The 15997-nt window shown below is 36.4% G+C and overlaps 1 protein-coding gene across 1 annotated transcript; it reads left to right on the top strand.

Annotated features, from left to right (window-relative positions):
- Positions 1–1412: 1412 nt before the first annotated feature.
- On the top strand, positions 1413–2699 carry LOC130909762 (putative cyclin-dependent serine/threonine-protein kinase DDB_G0272797/DDB_G0274007). Its single transcript, XM_057826575.1, has 3 exons — positions 1413–1518; positions 1598–1654; positions 1717–2699. The coding sequence occupies exons 1-3, from the start codon at positions 1449–1451 to the stop codon at positions 2640–2642; spliced, it is 1053 nt and encodes a 350-aa protein (XP_057682558.1). The 5' UTR covers positions 1413–1448; the 3' UTR covers positions 2643–2699.
- The last annotated feature ends 13298 nt before the right edge of the window (positions 2700–15997 follow it).

The following is a 15997-nucleotide window of genomic DNA, read 5'->3' as shown; positions in this document are numbered from 1 at the left end:
TGATATGCGGGTCAACCTCCCGTTTGTCCCTAATAGTAAATGCATGGAAATAGTGTACGAACGAGGTGTTTACTGAGCTAAACCTACCAATTCTGACCAAAAATGATGTCCCTGGTGCGAAATTCACTGGTAAAGAAGTGAAAGAACATATAAATGTTCAGTTAAAGAGATGGCTTAAATGTTGAGCTCTGAAAAAGAGCCGACCTGATCCAGAGGTAGCTTTTTTAACGACACCTTTTTCTTGTGTGCATTGCCTTACGCCATTGACGATGACATTCTCAAGTTTCAGCAATCTATCCTTTACCACCATATGCCCTTTCTTTCTTATATATTATATCCTCTGGTTGTCTTACGTCTCTGACCGTTCTTGGGGGCAATTTACATTGCTATTTTTGTGTAGCGATCGCAAATGCTACTCAGTGACAGCCAACGAACACTTTTAATGTTTTCCTTAATAACAAATCTTAATTCTATGTATAATTTATTTACACTTCCCACTTATTAAAGTTGTTTTTTTACAACAGAAAAGTTAACAGTGGCAGTCGGATCCCATTTTGATTTTTTTCAGGTCAATCATTGTCAGACTGAAGCAGCACGGCAAAACGCCACGCTAAAAAATAAGTACAAATATCAAAATGGCTTACCTCTTTGTTGTCTGTAGGACTATGACCCCCAAAAAAATGTTTACCACATATGAAATGTGAATGGCTTCACCTTGCTGGCGTTAAACTGGTCTTTTGGACGTCCACGCAAGTTTATCCATTCTTCACATGTTTTCCTCTGTGTTTTTGGTTTCAGGAAACTTATGAAGAAAACATCCTTCATTTTTCATAATGATGTTTCTACAAGTTCCATAGCAGCAGTGTTTAGTCGGCGTGTTCTTTTTTGAAAGATTACCGGTGAAAACAGGCAGAAATAACATGGATTGTATGTTAGGGTGTGTCTATAATGACCCATTTCCGCGTTACGATGGTGACGTCACGGTCTAAAAATAGCATTCGTACGGTACGCTATTGACTATCAACAAGGGATGTCCCAGTTTTGATTTTGAATACTGATGGCTGTAAAAAAAAAGTCGCTTTTTTACAGAAACTGGTATTTGGGTTTATATGTATATAGTTGAAGGTGTTTTTTCTGACTTTTTATGATAGATAGGTGCTATAGAAAAAAAACTTTATATTTTTGCCAATCCCACACTTGGTCTACTGATGCCCTGTGCTAAATGACCGTCATGTTAAAGAATTTGTGCAAAGTATTTATACATATGGTGAATTTTTTAGACCTCTGCTAATGGAGGAAAGAACATTTAAAGACACAAGACAAGCTTCAAGGTGCTATCACTAGTTGGAGTGGTAAAGTGGTGACACTGGCCCTCATGAGGTCCAATTAGCAGCAGCTGTGGTCACTTGACATTTGGTATAAAATCTCATGTGCTTCTCATTCAGGTGATGGTCACGGAAGCAATGGCTGCTGCTTGGCTTGTGGTTGCGCTGGTGCATGCCTTCTTGATTGGTAGAGGTGGGAAATGCTCCTTTTTTTCCCCCCTCTTATACCTAATGAAATTTTGCTCCAAACTCAAATGTTTGTCTGTCTGTAGTGCATTGTATTCCAGCTGGTCCTACTACACGGGATGGATCCAATTCTGGCTTTAAAGGTAAAAATGTTATTTGCTAATGAAATGTTTGTGATGTTAAGATTGCTTTTGTTTGTTTACAGATGCAACTCCTGATGATGATTCAGTCAAGAAGGCAATTGAACTTCTCCAGTCTTTGGATTTTGTGCTGAAGCAAAACTACAATGTGAGCGCCAAGGGCGAGCAGAATGACTACCAGCAAGAACAGCAAAGCCATAACATGAGTGCCAAGGGCCAGCAGAATGACTACCAAGAACAACAAAGCTTCAATGTGAGCGCCAAGGGCAAGCAGAATGACTACCAACAAGAACAGCAAAGCTATAACGTGAGCGCCAAAGGCCAGCAGAATGACTACCAGCAAGAACAGCAAAGCCATAACATGAGTGCCAAGGGCCAGCAGAATGACTACCAACAAGAACAGCAAAGCTACAACGTGAGCGCCAAGGGCCAGCAGAATGACGACTACCAGCAGCAAAGCTACAACGTGAGCGCCAAGGGCCGGCAGAATGACGACGACCAACAAGAATGGCAAAGCTATAACGCGAGCGCCAAGGGCCGGCAGAATGACGACTACCAACAAGAATGGAAAAGCTATAACGCGAGTGCCAAGGGCCAGCAGAATGACGACCAACAAGAATGGCAAAGCTACAACGTGAGCGCCGAGGGCCAGCAGAACGACCAACAGCAAAGCTACAACGTGAGCGCCGAGGGCCAGCAGAACGACCAACAGCAAAGCTACAACGTGAGCGCCGAGGGCCAGCAGAACGACCAACAGCAAAGCTACAACGTGAGCGCCGAGGGCCAGCAGAACGACTACCAACAAGAACAGCAAAGCTACAACGTGAGCGCCACGGGCCAGCAGAACGACTACCAACAAGAACAGCAAAGCTACAACGTGAGCGCCACGGGCCAGCAGAACGACTACCAACAGCAAAGCTACAACGTGAGCTACCTGAGGGACGGAATGGAGGATGATGACGATGAATTTCCTTTTTTAGTGAATGTTTAATGTGGCAGACTTGAGCTGCAGTGTTAGGAACATTTAAAAATAAAACTTTAAACTTGCTGGATTGTATGTTTCCTTGCAACCTAATATTGACTTAAAAGTCTATGTATCTGTGTATTATACTGAGCCAGTGATGTCACTGACGCTCGAAGCCTCTGTGAATCTGGAAGTGGTCCGATAACTGTTGGGATTCATGAACATACTGTACGTCTCAATCAGGCCTGGAGTGGCTAATCGGGAGGATAGAAAAATCAAGGAGGGCCAGTGTGGGTTTTACATTTTAAGATTTTTTTTTTTTTTTTTTTTTAAATTACAGTATGACAATTGTTTTAGCATATTCTAGTCCTTCATAGAAAGCTAGCATATAGTGATAAAGTTCATTATTTTCTGTAATGATAAACATTCATACATTTTAAATTACACACAAGTAGTTCAAGCTTATTTTAATATTTTGGCAAGAACCAAAAATCCCTACCTCAAATTTGCATTTCATCTGAACAATACAAAAAAAGTTTAGAACAGTGAACCTTTAATTATATCAGCTATGCACTTAATACTTGGTCGGGGATCCTTTTGCGGAAATGACTGCTTCAATGCTGCGTGGCATGGAGGCAATCAGCCTGTGGCACTGCTGAGGTGTTATGGAGGCCCAGGGTGCTTTGATAGCAGCCTTAAACTCATCCATAGTGTTGCGTCTGGTCTCAACTTCCTCTTCACACTATCCCACAGATTCTCTATGGGGTTCAGGTCAGGAGAGTTGGCAGGCCAATTGAGCACAGTAATCCCATGGTCAGTAAACCGTTTACCAGAGGTTTTGGCACTGTGAGCAGGTGCCAGGTCGTGCTGAAAAATGAAATCTTTTTTTTTTCCTTTTAGGCGTGACAAAACCAAACATACAGCATTCATTTGTGTTTACACTTAGTTCAACCCGAAAAAAGGGCAGACGGGAGAAGCCGAAGCTTATTAAATCCCGCCCCCGGTGTACCATAGGACGCAGAAATTATCGAATAACAATTTTGGCATTTCAGATTGTATAATGATTACAAGGTTTTTTTTTCTTTCCCCCCTCTCCTTGTTAATTTTCTCAATAGTCATTGTCGATCGCGGCGATTAGTTATGTTGATTGAATCCAGTAGTTCATAATTCAGAGGTTAGTTCATTCTGTTGATTTGATCCAGAAGATAGGGAATAGCTGAGGACCGATGGCCGGCCGTGTCCGCCACCCCCTTTCGTCGATTTAATCTTCGTCGCAGTTTTGGCTACTTTCAGCAGGATAATGCAGCATGTAATAAAGCTGGAATCATCTCAGACTGGTTTCTTGAACATGACAATGAGTTCACTGTACTCAAATGGCCTCCACAGTCACCAGATCTCAATCCAATAGAGCATCTTTGGGATGTGGTGGAACGGAAGATTCGCATCATGGATGTGCAGCTGACCAATCTGCACCAAATGTGTGATGCCATCATGTCAATATGGACCAAACTCTCTGAGGAATGCTTCCAGCACCTTGTTGAATCTATGCCACGAAGAATTGAGGCAGTTCTGAAGGCAAAAGGGGGTCCAACCCGTTACCAGCATGGTGTACCTAATAAAGTGGCCGGTGACTGTATGTATGCATATATATATATATATATATATATATATATATATATATATATATATATATATATATATATATATATATATATATATATATATATATATATATATTAGGGCTGTCAAACGATTAAAATTTTTAATCGTGTTAATTACAGCTTAAAAATTAATTAATCGTAATTAATCGCAATTAATCGCAATTCAAACCATCTATAAAATATGCTATATTTTTCTGTAAATTATATATATATTCTAAAAAAAATTGTTGGAATGGAAAGATAAGACACAAGATGGATATATACAGTGGTGAGAACAAGTATTTGATACACTGCCAATGGGAAAACCCATTGGCAGTGTATCAAATACTTGTTCTCCCCACTGTACAGTCAACATACGGTACATAAGGACTGTAGTGGGCATTTCACTCTACTGTCATTTAAATCTGTCCATGCTGTCCTCACTCCGAAGCGTCTACTTTTTCCAAAGCTAGACAGCTAGTGAACGACGCCTTAATAATCAGACTTCTCCATTTTTCATCTGATTTATTAATAAAATAGCCTCAAACCATTGTCCTCTTTAGACTGTCGTAAAACTACAACAACAAAAAAGTACACAAGCATTGCATTAGCAACAACGTTAGCTTAGCACGCTATACAGGTTCACTAAACATAAACAAAAAGCATCTCATACAAAAAATAGAACATTTCGCTTACTAACATAATATGTACATTCTTTACAACAACCATACTTACGGACAAATCTTGTCCAAGGATCATATAAGCACAACATTACAACGTAGGCGTCAGCCCGAGACGTCGTGCAGCCATATTGAACTGGCAAGGAAAAAAATGAACCATGTTGCAAAGCGACCACAAGAGTACGCTGTTAGACAGCACAGAAAGCCTGCTGTAAAACTTACCAAAAGGCAGAATACTGTCTGAGCGGGACATGTGCGTTAATTGCGTTAAATATTTTAACGTGATTAATTAAAAAAATTTATTACCGCGCGTTAACGCGATAATTTTGACAGCCCTAATATATATTTATATATAAATATGTGACGGAAAACACAGACAAGACTGAAAAAGCAGTTTCTGCTCTTGCACTCCACTTTAAAAGAAACTGCTATATTTTAAGACAAAACAATTGTTGTGTTTGATAGAACAATATATCTATATGCTGCCATAGCGGATTCATGGCGCATGAAGCCCCCGAACTATTTTTAATTTGTGCGTTTTACCCTGAAAACCCCCGTTTATAGACGTCGCGCAACTGCTTTTGTTTCAACCCAGCCATAAAACAAAGATAATTAATTATATATATTATTCAAAATGTCTGTCGTTTTTAGCTTAGAATCATTCATTGATGTCTCATATTTTGTTTAAAAAAAAAACGACTTTAAAAAATTATACACTCACATATTTTAAACTTTTAAACAAATTATGTCACAATGAAAAAAATGGCGTTACAGATCACAGATCACAGATATCTACCTCATAACTATCGCTTGATTGTATTTTTTTTTTTTTTGTTACTGTCGCATTTTCTCTGATATGTTAGATGATAAATAATTGATCCAAACAAAAAAAGTTGAAAAAAAAAATCTTAAAGGGTAAATATATGAAAAAAATCTCGACCACTCCTTGATGTCTGCGATTTCTGCATTGCGACCCTTGTTATATTACCATGTTTCACCCATAAAATCCCAAGCTGTGTCTTGACATTCAGTGATACATGCTACATGGAGTTCTTGGATCGAACGATAACATCTCGTTAAAGTCATGGCGTCTGTAATTCTGTTCTCGCGTGCTCTCACCTCCAGATAAGGTTTTGCTGTTTAAAAATAAAAATAGTAAAAAAACGCCCTCCTGCTCAAAATTTTTCTTTCCCCAGAAAACTGAGATTTTAAGCTTTCCTATGATGTATCATACAGTTGGCCAAATTGGGGGTCTCTCTCTCTCTCTCTCTCTCTCTCTCTCTCTCTCTCTCTCTCTCTCTCTCTCTCTCTCTCTCTATCTATATATATATATACATATACAGTACTGTGCAAAAGTTTTAGGCAGGACACCTGCCTAAAACTTTTGCACAGTACTGTATATATATATATTTTTTAATTATTACATTTATTAGTCTCATGGAAGCTTCCACTTGGGGAAAATATATACATACAGTATATCCTGTATATACTGTACATAATATAATAATAAAAAAAAAAAAAAAAAAATATATATATATATATATATATATATATATATATATATATATATATATATATATATATATATATATATATATATATTAGGGCTGTCAAACGATTAAAAAGCTACAACGTGAGCGGCAAGGGCCAGCAGAACGACAACCACGAGCAGCAGCAACAAAGCTACAACGTGAGCGGCAAGGGCCAGCAGGAGGACATGAGCTACCAGATGGATAGAATGGAGGATGATGAATTGACTTTTTTTACAGTGAATGTTTAATTTGACTGGGTTGAGCTGCAGTGTTGCAGAACATTTAAAAATAAAACTTTTAAACTTGCAAGATAGTAGTTTTCAATTTCTTGAGTTTCCTCAGATCCCCCCCCCCTCCGCATGTAAGGATACTGAATAGCACTAAGCTAACAGTACGTGCCAAATTTGGAACGGTTTACATCAAATACAATTGTCTTGATGCAGACTATGCATTACCGACGCACCACTAAAACTATCGCGGAGAGTGTTGGCTTTCTTTGGAAAGTTGCTTTTTGGGACGTAATTGTTACCGCAAGCAACACGTCACTTTGGCTCATTAATATTCATGACTTAAGCAATTATGGCTAAGTGGGTCAACCTCCCCTTTGTCCCTAATAGCAAATGCATGGAAATGGTGTACAAATGAGATTACTGAGCTAAACCTACCAATTCTGTCAAATGTCCCTGCTGCCAAATTCATTGGTAAAGATGTGGAAGAACATATAAATCAGAGATGGCTTGAGTGTCGAGGGCTGAAAAAGACGATCTGATCCTGGGGTAGGTTTTTTTATTGAGACCTCTTGTGTGCAGTGGCGGACTTGGCAATTTTGGGGCCGAAGGGGCCCTCTTCATGGGTCAGGGATTCAAAAGTTGAGAAGGGTGTGGAGGAAATATGTTCCGGTACACTAGGGCTGTCCTAAACAAATTTTCTGATTAGTCAGCCGACTAGTTTTATGATTAATCGACTTTTTTTTTTTTTTTTTTTTAAACTAATTTAGCAATGAAATTTTTGTTGACTCTTATTAATTCACAAAACTATTTTGGAACTCTTAAATTATTAAAGTACATACAATCATGTAAATAACAGTAATCACAAATAATGAGGTTAAATGCTGATAGCATTTACTAGTGCAAAAGAATGAAAAGTAAACAGATTCAGAACACTGACTTTGCCCTTCCAACATTATTCAAAACAATTCTTAAAAAAAAAATTCTAGCAATATTATTATAGTATACTACTATACAGTATATAATAGTAGTATAATAATTATTCATTGCCAATCATATTTGTCATGAAGAGTCTCATTTGAAAGCTATTCTTAGTGTAGAATCTGTATTATGTAGCCTTTACTCAACATACTGTATAATATTAATTCAGAAGTATGTGGGATTAACTCCAGAAATCATTATTTATATGACGAACATGACATGCTTTTGCTGTTAACCTGCTGTTGAGTGTTATTGTATGACTGATTGGAACTGTACTACATTGTTTCGCCACAGGGTGTACTGTCGTGTATTTTATGTTAGGTGTGAAGAAGAAGAAGAAAATTATAAGCGGCATTAGAGGCTTGTTCTCAACTTCTCCCTCGCTGCACTTTGGCTCTCACAGAGAGCACGTTCGCTCATGTGTTCGAAATAAACGATAGCCGACGTGCAAAATAGCAAGTGAGCTGTAAAAATAGTGAGCTTAGTGGTATGAAAACCGCGGGAGAGCTAAGTGAAGCTAACGAACAGCTAAGCGGAGCTAAGCGATGCTAAACAGCGCTAAATGAAGCTAAGCGACTGATACTCTGTTCGTCGTCGTGGAACAGTCCATTGTAGTGCGTGTGTGGGGGGAGAGATAATATAGATGCAGCATTCAAGTGGCTTTCTTTTTTGTTTTGTTATTTGTTTGTTTGGTATGCTGACATAATTATACATGACGAATAGTTGGGTGTGCTGCTGGCTCCGGTGGCCCAAGCCGTTGCTCGTTGGGGCAAGGGCAGCAGGAACTTGGGGGGCCCCCTACTGGTTGGGGCCCTAAGGCGATCGTCTACTTCGCCTGAATAGTAGATCTGCCTATGCATTTGTGCATTGCCTTACGCCACTGACAATGACATTCTCCTGTTTCAACAATCCTTTACCGACATATGCCCTGTCTTTCTTATATCCTCTGGTTGTCTTACGTCTGACTGTTCTTAGGGGCAATTTACATTGCTGTTTTTGTGTAGCGATCGCAAATGCTACTCATTGACAGCCAATGAACACTTTTAATGTTTTCATTAATAAAACTTTAGGGAGGATGTGTAAATTATAGAATTTGTTTTTTTTTCACAACAGAAAAGGTAACAGTGGCAGTCAGATACCATTTTAATTTTTTTCAGGTCATTCATTGTCAGAAGCAGCACGGCAAAACGCCACGCTAAATAATAAGTACAAATATTAAAATGGCTTACCTCTTCGTCGTCTGTAGGCCCATTGCCCCCAACAAAATGCATATGAAATGTGAATTGCTTCACCTTGCTGGCGTTAAACTGATCTTTTGAACATCCACGCAAATTGATTCATTATTCACATTTTTTCCTCTGAGTTTTTGGTTTCGGGAAACGTATGAAGAAAACGTCCTTCATATGTTGTAATGTCTAGAGTCGTTTCTACAAGTTCCATAGCAGCAATGTTTGATCGACAGGTTGTTTTTTTTGAAAGATTACCGAAGAAAACAAGCAGAAATAACATGGATTGTATGCGAGGGCGTGTTTATAAAGTCCCACTTCCGCGTTACGATGGCGACGTTACGGTCTCAAAATAGCATTTGTGCAGGACGCTATTTAAAGGTAATTCATTACTCAGCAAAGTAACTGACATTGGTTTTCATTTTCTATACGTTATATTTTACAATCTTTCACATAAAATGTTTTAACTGAATTGAACTGATTTTTTTTCAATAAAGTCACTTTTTATTTTAATTTCACCCAAATAACAGTGTAATGATACACACACTTTCAAATGCTGTCAGAAAACTTTTTTTTTTTTAATCCCTGTTGTACTGAACCTGCACTGAACTGTAACCCCCGTACTGAGGTACGTACTGAACCGTGACTTGTATCGTCACACCCATTATATACTGTATATATGTATATATTTGTATATATGTATATATATACAAATGTATATTTGTATATATTTTTCAATATGCAGGTTCAGCCCTGAATCTCCTGCCTCTCCTGTCTTTGCTCTAGTTGTTTGATTAAAAAAAAAAAAAAAAACACTGGTTAATGGATGCATCATTCAAGGAGTTTCAAGCAAGTGACTATTTTTGATTAAAATAATTTTTAAATTACATTTTTAAAATAAATTTTAAATTAATTCTTCTTGCGTCTACAAGGAAAACGCCACCTTGATGATAATGCACACTCACATGTGTAAATAAATTGTTACTTTGCGATCAAAAGCTCTATTTGTCTTGTTGTTTATGTTATTTTGTAGAACGAAAAAATTATTCCGATTTTTGGGGTGTCACAAAAGCGAAAAATAGCTGTGTTAAAGTCGAAGCTATGTTTGAAATGTATGCTTTTACAAAAAGCCCAATTTCTCTTTTTCATCAGAAATTGGAAAATTGCTCAAACTAAGCTATTTTCTAATGCTAATTTCTAAGGATGTAAAAAGATATGAACTAACTTTTTTTTTCTGCTGAAAGAAGAGAGTCTAATCTTTCTTTTGGTGGGTTCCACGTTTATATAGCAATAGAACAGAATTTTCTGTGGGCCTTGCAAAATCAGTCAAAATCCAGTCAAACGGCCGGGAGCGAAGGGCCTTGCTCTGGGGAAAATGGCTGGGAGTGAAGGAGTTAAAATATGAAAACTAGGGCTGTCAAACGATTAAAAATTTTAATCAAATTAATTACAGCGTAAAAATTAATTAATCGTAATTAATCACAATTCAAACCATCTCTAAAATATGCCATATTTTTCTGTAAATTATTGTTGGAATGGAAAGATAAGACACAAGACGGATATATACATTCAACATACGGTACATAAATACAGTGTTTGTTTATTATAAAAATAAATCAACAAGATGGCATTAACATTATTAACATTCTGTTAAAGCGATCCATGGATAGAAAGATTTGTAGTTCTTAAAAGATAAATTTTATAAAAGTTATAGAAATTTTATATTAAAACCCCTCTTAATGTTTTCATTTTAATAAAATTTGTAAAATTTTCAATCAAAAACTTAAACTAGTAGCCCTCCATTGTTGATGTCAATAATTACTTACACAATGCTCATGGGTGCTAAAATCAGTCGCACCCAAGCGACAGCAGAGGGCGGCAAAACTCCACAAAACACAATTAACATGTGGGCATTTCACTGTACTGTCATTTAAATCTGTCTGAGCAGGGCATGTGTGTTAATTGCGTCAAATATTTTAACGTGATTAATTTAAAAAATTAATTACCGCCCGTTAACGTGATAATTTTGACAGCCCCAATTTTACGTAAAAATTTGGAAGTACGATGCTAGTCTGTCAGTCAATGTTGCGGCCGCCATTTGTAAACAGAGCTTTTCCGGTGAAAGTTCATGTGCATAAATCCTTAAATCCCTGAATTCTTTATAGATATGGACTTGAAGACAGTCTTGATTCTTGGTTAAAAGCAAAAAAAAAAAGAAGTTCGGTTGGCATTTATTTTATGCAAATATGTCAAAGTAAGATGCTAGTCTGTCAGTCAATGTGGCGGCTGCCATATGTAAACGAAGCTTTTCCAAGGAATTTTTTTGTGAATAAATGCTTAAATCACTGAATATGGACGTAAGACAGTCTCGTTTATTGGTTAAAAGCAAAAAAAGAAACCGTGCAGTTAGCATTTATTTTACGTAAATATGTCGAAGATGCTAGTCTGTAAGTCAATGTGGTGGCTGCCATATGTAAACTGAGCTTTTCCAGTGAAAATTCTTGTGAATAAATGCTTAAATCCCTGAATTCTTTATAAATATGGACGGAAGACAGTCTCGATTCTTGGTTAAAAACAAAAACAAAAACAAAAAAAAACGTGCGGTTAGCATTTATTTTATGTAAATATGTCAAAGTATGCACAGTAGCGCATTTTGTAAGAACTCATCTCGTTTTGAGCGGGGCATGTGCGTTAAATGTGTCAAATATTTTAACGTGATTGATTAAAAAAATAATTATCACCCGTTAACGCGATCATTTTGACAGCCCTAAAAAAGATATGAACTTTTTTTTCTGCAGAAAGAAGAAATTCTAATCTTTCTTTTGGTGGGTTCCATGTTTATAAAGCAATAGAACAAAAATTTCTGTGGGCCTTGCAAAATCAGTCAGAATCCAGTAAACCGGCCAGGAGCGAAGGGCCTTTCTCTGGTGAAATTGGCTGGGAGTGAATGAGTTAAAATATGAAAACATATAAATGTTTGGGTGGTTTTAGCTAAAGCAGACACTGTATTTTCATCTGTGTGATTTTGACAAAGATCAGATCACATTTGATGGTGATTTCATGCAGAAATGTGAGAAATTCCAAAATGTTCAAATACTTTTTCATACCACTGTATTTCCAATCATGGGCTAAGCTACTAACCGAGCATATATCTTATAAGTTGATTTTATTGCTGACATCGCGTTTCGAGATCATCAGCATGTTTTGCCCCCCATGCCACAAACGTCAAACTCCGCCTATGCTTCTCGTGCAGATGACGAGGAGATACCGTGTTTTTTTCAGGTATACTTTATGGCGCCAGCTGTCACTTTATGAGCCGCTCTCCCTATTGAGAAGTTATCAATCGTTTTTTTTTTGGGCCGGGGTCTGACGCCACGTGAAGCCAGCTCGGATCGATGGGCTCTAATTATTGTCTCAGTCCAAATATTGGCCGTTCGTTCTTTTCTTTCATGTCTTCAAGGCTGTTCACCGCCATGTTTGCTCTCGGAGTCCTCTTTATCTAAATTACAGCCGTCGGGAAGGTTGGCTGTTTTCAAGTCGCATCACAAAATCCAACAATCCAATTAGATAAGTGAGCCCATTTATCAGATGATAACTTCCATTCGGCACTGTGGCGTGTGGCCTTGTTAATATAACGTCCACTAAAAATTAAACAAGACGTGATAACGCGATTGAAAGAGACGTTATCGGTCATGATGCATGTGCAGTCACCGTAAAGTGATAGTGAGCCTGTAGATTAATTATCTTTCATTCAACATTCAAATCCTGAGTTAATCACTCGCCCGAATAATTCGGGCGGGATAGTTCAAGATAAGAAAGGGGTTATTAGATTAGTTAAAGAGCAGTTTAACAGCAATAGCTGCGTTTAACCCTTTCAATGATAGTGGTCACTATATACAGTGGACGTCTATTATAAAGTTATCATTAGGTTATAACGAATTCACTGCAAGCTCAGGTCGCAGATTACGGTTGTGGTAGTGAGTAAAAGAGGGATATATTGAAAACGCCTATATAATGGACGAGCAATCAATTTTGCTTGCAGGGGCTGGAGGCGTCAAAATAACTAAATTAATAAAATTACAGTGAATAAAAACACAGACAAGGCTGAAAAAGCAGTTTCTGCTCTTGCACTCCTCTTTAACTCATTCACTCCCAGCCATTTTCACCGGTGCAACCCCCTTCGCTCCCGGCCGTTTTACTGGATTTTGACTGATTTTGCAAGGCCCACAGAAAATTCTGTTCTATTGACATATAAACATGGAACCCACCAAAAGAAAGATTAGACTCTCTTCTTTCAGCAGGATAAAAAAGTAAGTTCATATCTTTTTCCATTCTTTAGAAATCATCATTAGAAAATAGCTTAGCTTGAGCAATTTTCCAATTTCTGATGAAAAAACAGAGAAATTGAGCTTTTTGTGAAAGCATACATTTCAAACATAACTTTGACATTAACACAGCTATTTTTTTTGCTTTAGTTACATTCCAAACATGTGGATAATGGTTTTATTTTACAAAATAACATAAACAACAAGACAAATAGAGCTTTTGATAGCAAAGTAACTATTTATTTACACATAACTAACTGCGAGATGACGCTTTTGTGGCCGCAACAGCTGGGTAAACTTTTCCCTCATCGCCGCCTGTCTAATAAAGATGGATTTTTTTTTTTTTGAGTCTCTGCAGGGTCTGCTCGGCGAGCAGCACGGACTCAACGGCATCGTCCGCTGCACCGGTGGTCCCGGTCATTCTGCTCGGTCGTCCAGCGCCTGGCGTCCCGGACGTCCTCCCAGTTGTTCTGCTTGGTCGTCTGCTGCCAGCACCCCGGCCGTGCGGCCTGGCCGTTCGTTGCCGTTGAATTGGGTTGCCGTTCTTACATAATGCAGTACTGCACTTCCAGTGGCCAGTTTTATTGCTTTAAAATTGATTTTCAGCTTTGTGTAAATAAGTCTGTATAAGCTTTCTATAAATAAGTCACGGATATCTACCTCATATCTATCGCTTTATTTTATTTTATTTTTGTTGTTACTGTCACATTTTCTCCAAATGTTAGATGATAAATAATCGATTCAAACAAAGAAAAATGGGGAAAAAAAAAATGTTTAAAAGGGTAAATATATGAAAATCTTGACCACTCTTTGATGTCTGCGATTTCTGCATCGCGACTCTTGTTATATTACCATGTTTCACCCATAAAATCCCCCCAAATTCCGGCTGTGACTATTCACATCTGTGTCTTGACACTCGATGATGCATGCTACATGGAGTGTTTGGATCGAAACAATGTAAGTATACGTAATAATATCTCGTTAAAATCATGGCGTCTTTACTTATGCTTTCGCGCGCTCTCACCTCCAGTTAGGGTTTTGCTGTGTTAATTTTCTTTTTTTCCCCAAATGCCCTCCTGTTCAAATTTTTTCTCCCCCCAGAAAATAGAGATTTTTAACTTTCCAATGATGTATCACACATGCATATAGGACGATTTTGAAATTTGGTCAAATTGGGGGTCTCAGAACAGAACTTCAAGGCACCTTGGTGTTTTCCGCCATGTTCCGGCCTCAAGTAACACTCTAAAGTTAGATTTTCAAATATGTTCTATAGTAGTTAACTCCTTAAGATATATGATGTCATAAAACTAAACAAAACAAAACAAACAAAAAACAATAAAATCTAGGAGAAAAATGCACGGGGCTACAGTTATTTAATTATATATCTTTATTCTTCTGAAGTTTTGATTTTTAAAAATGTATTTGATTTATGTTTTTTTTTTAAAATTACTATTGGCGTTTTTCTTTGATTTATTATTACTAAAATAATTTAGTATTTTTTCCCAATTTTATTTTGTATTATTTATATTTTGTTACTAATGGCTTATTATTTATTTGCGTTTATTATTATTATTACTAATTGCTATTTAAACAAAACAAAACAAAACAAAACAAAAAAAAAACAAAAACAAAACAAAACAAAAAAACGGTTTGTGCATGAAATGGTTAATTTATTTTTGCAAGTTTCATTTATTCATTTATTATTTTTTGGATTATTGGAATATTTTGTATTACTTTTGTATTATTTATATTTTTAATACTATAATGGCTTATTATTAATTTGCATTTATTATTATTATTATTATTATTATTATTATTATTATTATTATTACTTTTACTATTTAAATATAAAACCGATTCGTGCATAAAATGGTTCATTTTATTTTTGCAAGTTTTATCTTCGTTTTATTTTTTAATATTTATATTTATATTATAAACGGTTTATTATTAATTTGCATTTATTATTATTATTATTATTATTACTTTTACTATTTAAATATAAAACCGATTCGTGCATAAAATGGTTCATTTTATTTTTGCAAGTTTTATCTTCATTTTTTTTTTTAATATTTATATTTATATTATAAACGGTTTATTATTAATTTGCGTTCAGTGTTAATATTATTACTTATTAGTAGATAAATAAAAATACGATTCGTGCGTGAAATGGTTATTCTTGCAAGTTTTTTTTTTTTTTTAATTTTATTTTGCATTTTAATATTTTTATTACTAATAGCTTATTTTTAATTTGAGTTTTTTATTATTATTATTATTATGATTACTTATTACTATTTAAATAATATAGATGTTTTCGCCCCGCAAAACGCATTCTTCAAATAAATTATTCATTTTATTTGAATATATTTTTTTTATTGCCCATCGCAAAATGCACAAATGTGGTGGCCGCAAAAACATTATTCCGCAGCTGCGCACGTTTGAGATACCACTTGTCCGATATGGATGTAATAAAAACGTATAAGAAAAAGAAAATCATGATTCGTTCATTAAAAGTTCAACAGACATATATGGGTCATACAAGGATGGGAGGACATTTTTATGTCCCATTCTTCAAATTCTAAACTCATAAAATACTAAAACACACAATTAATGAGTAAATTTACTTCCCATGAGAGGTTACAAATGTTTTTTATTTATTTTTTATTTTTAGTTTGCTGTCTGTTTATATGTTCATTTTCACTTTCTTTTGACCCCTTATTGTATTTGTTATTTGTGTTTTGGAGGTACACGTATTCGCGGGCGCGCGTGTGCGT

The sequence above is a fragment of the Corythoichthys intestinalis genome, chromosome 21, assembly GCF_030265065.1.
Source record: "Corythoichthys intestinalis isolate RoL2023-P3 chromosome 21, ASM3026506v1, whole genome shotgun sequence".
NCBI lineage: Eukaryota > Metazoa > Chordata > Actinopteri > Syngnathiformes > Syngnathidae > Corythoichthys > Corythoichthys intestinalis.
The sequence above is the reverse complement of the archived record's forward strand: the minus strand, read 5'-3'. Positions and strand labels throughout refer to the sequence as shown.

Coding starts and splice junctions, on each gene's coding strand:
- LOC130909762 (XM_057826575.1), top strand. CDS start 1,449: ATGGTCACGGAAGCAATGGCTGCTGCTTGGCTTGTGGTTGCGCTGGTG. Junction 1,519..1,597: donor TGCCTTCTTGATTGGTAGAG/GTGGGAAATGCT, acceptor GTCTGTCTGTAG/TGCATTGTATTCCAGCTGGT. Junction 1,655..1,716: donor ATCCAATTCTGGCTTTAAAG/GTAAAAATGTTA, acceptor GTTTGTTTACAG/ATGCAACTCCTGATGATGAT.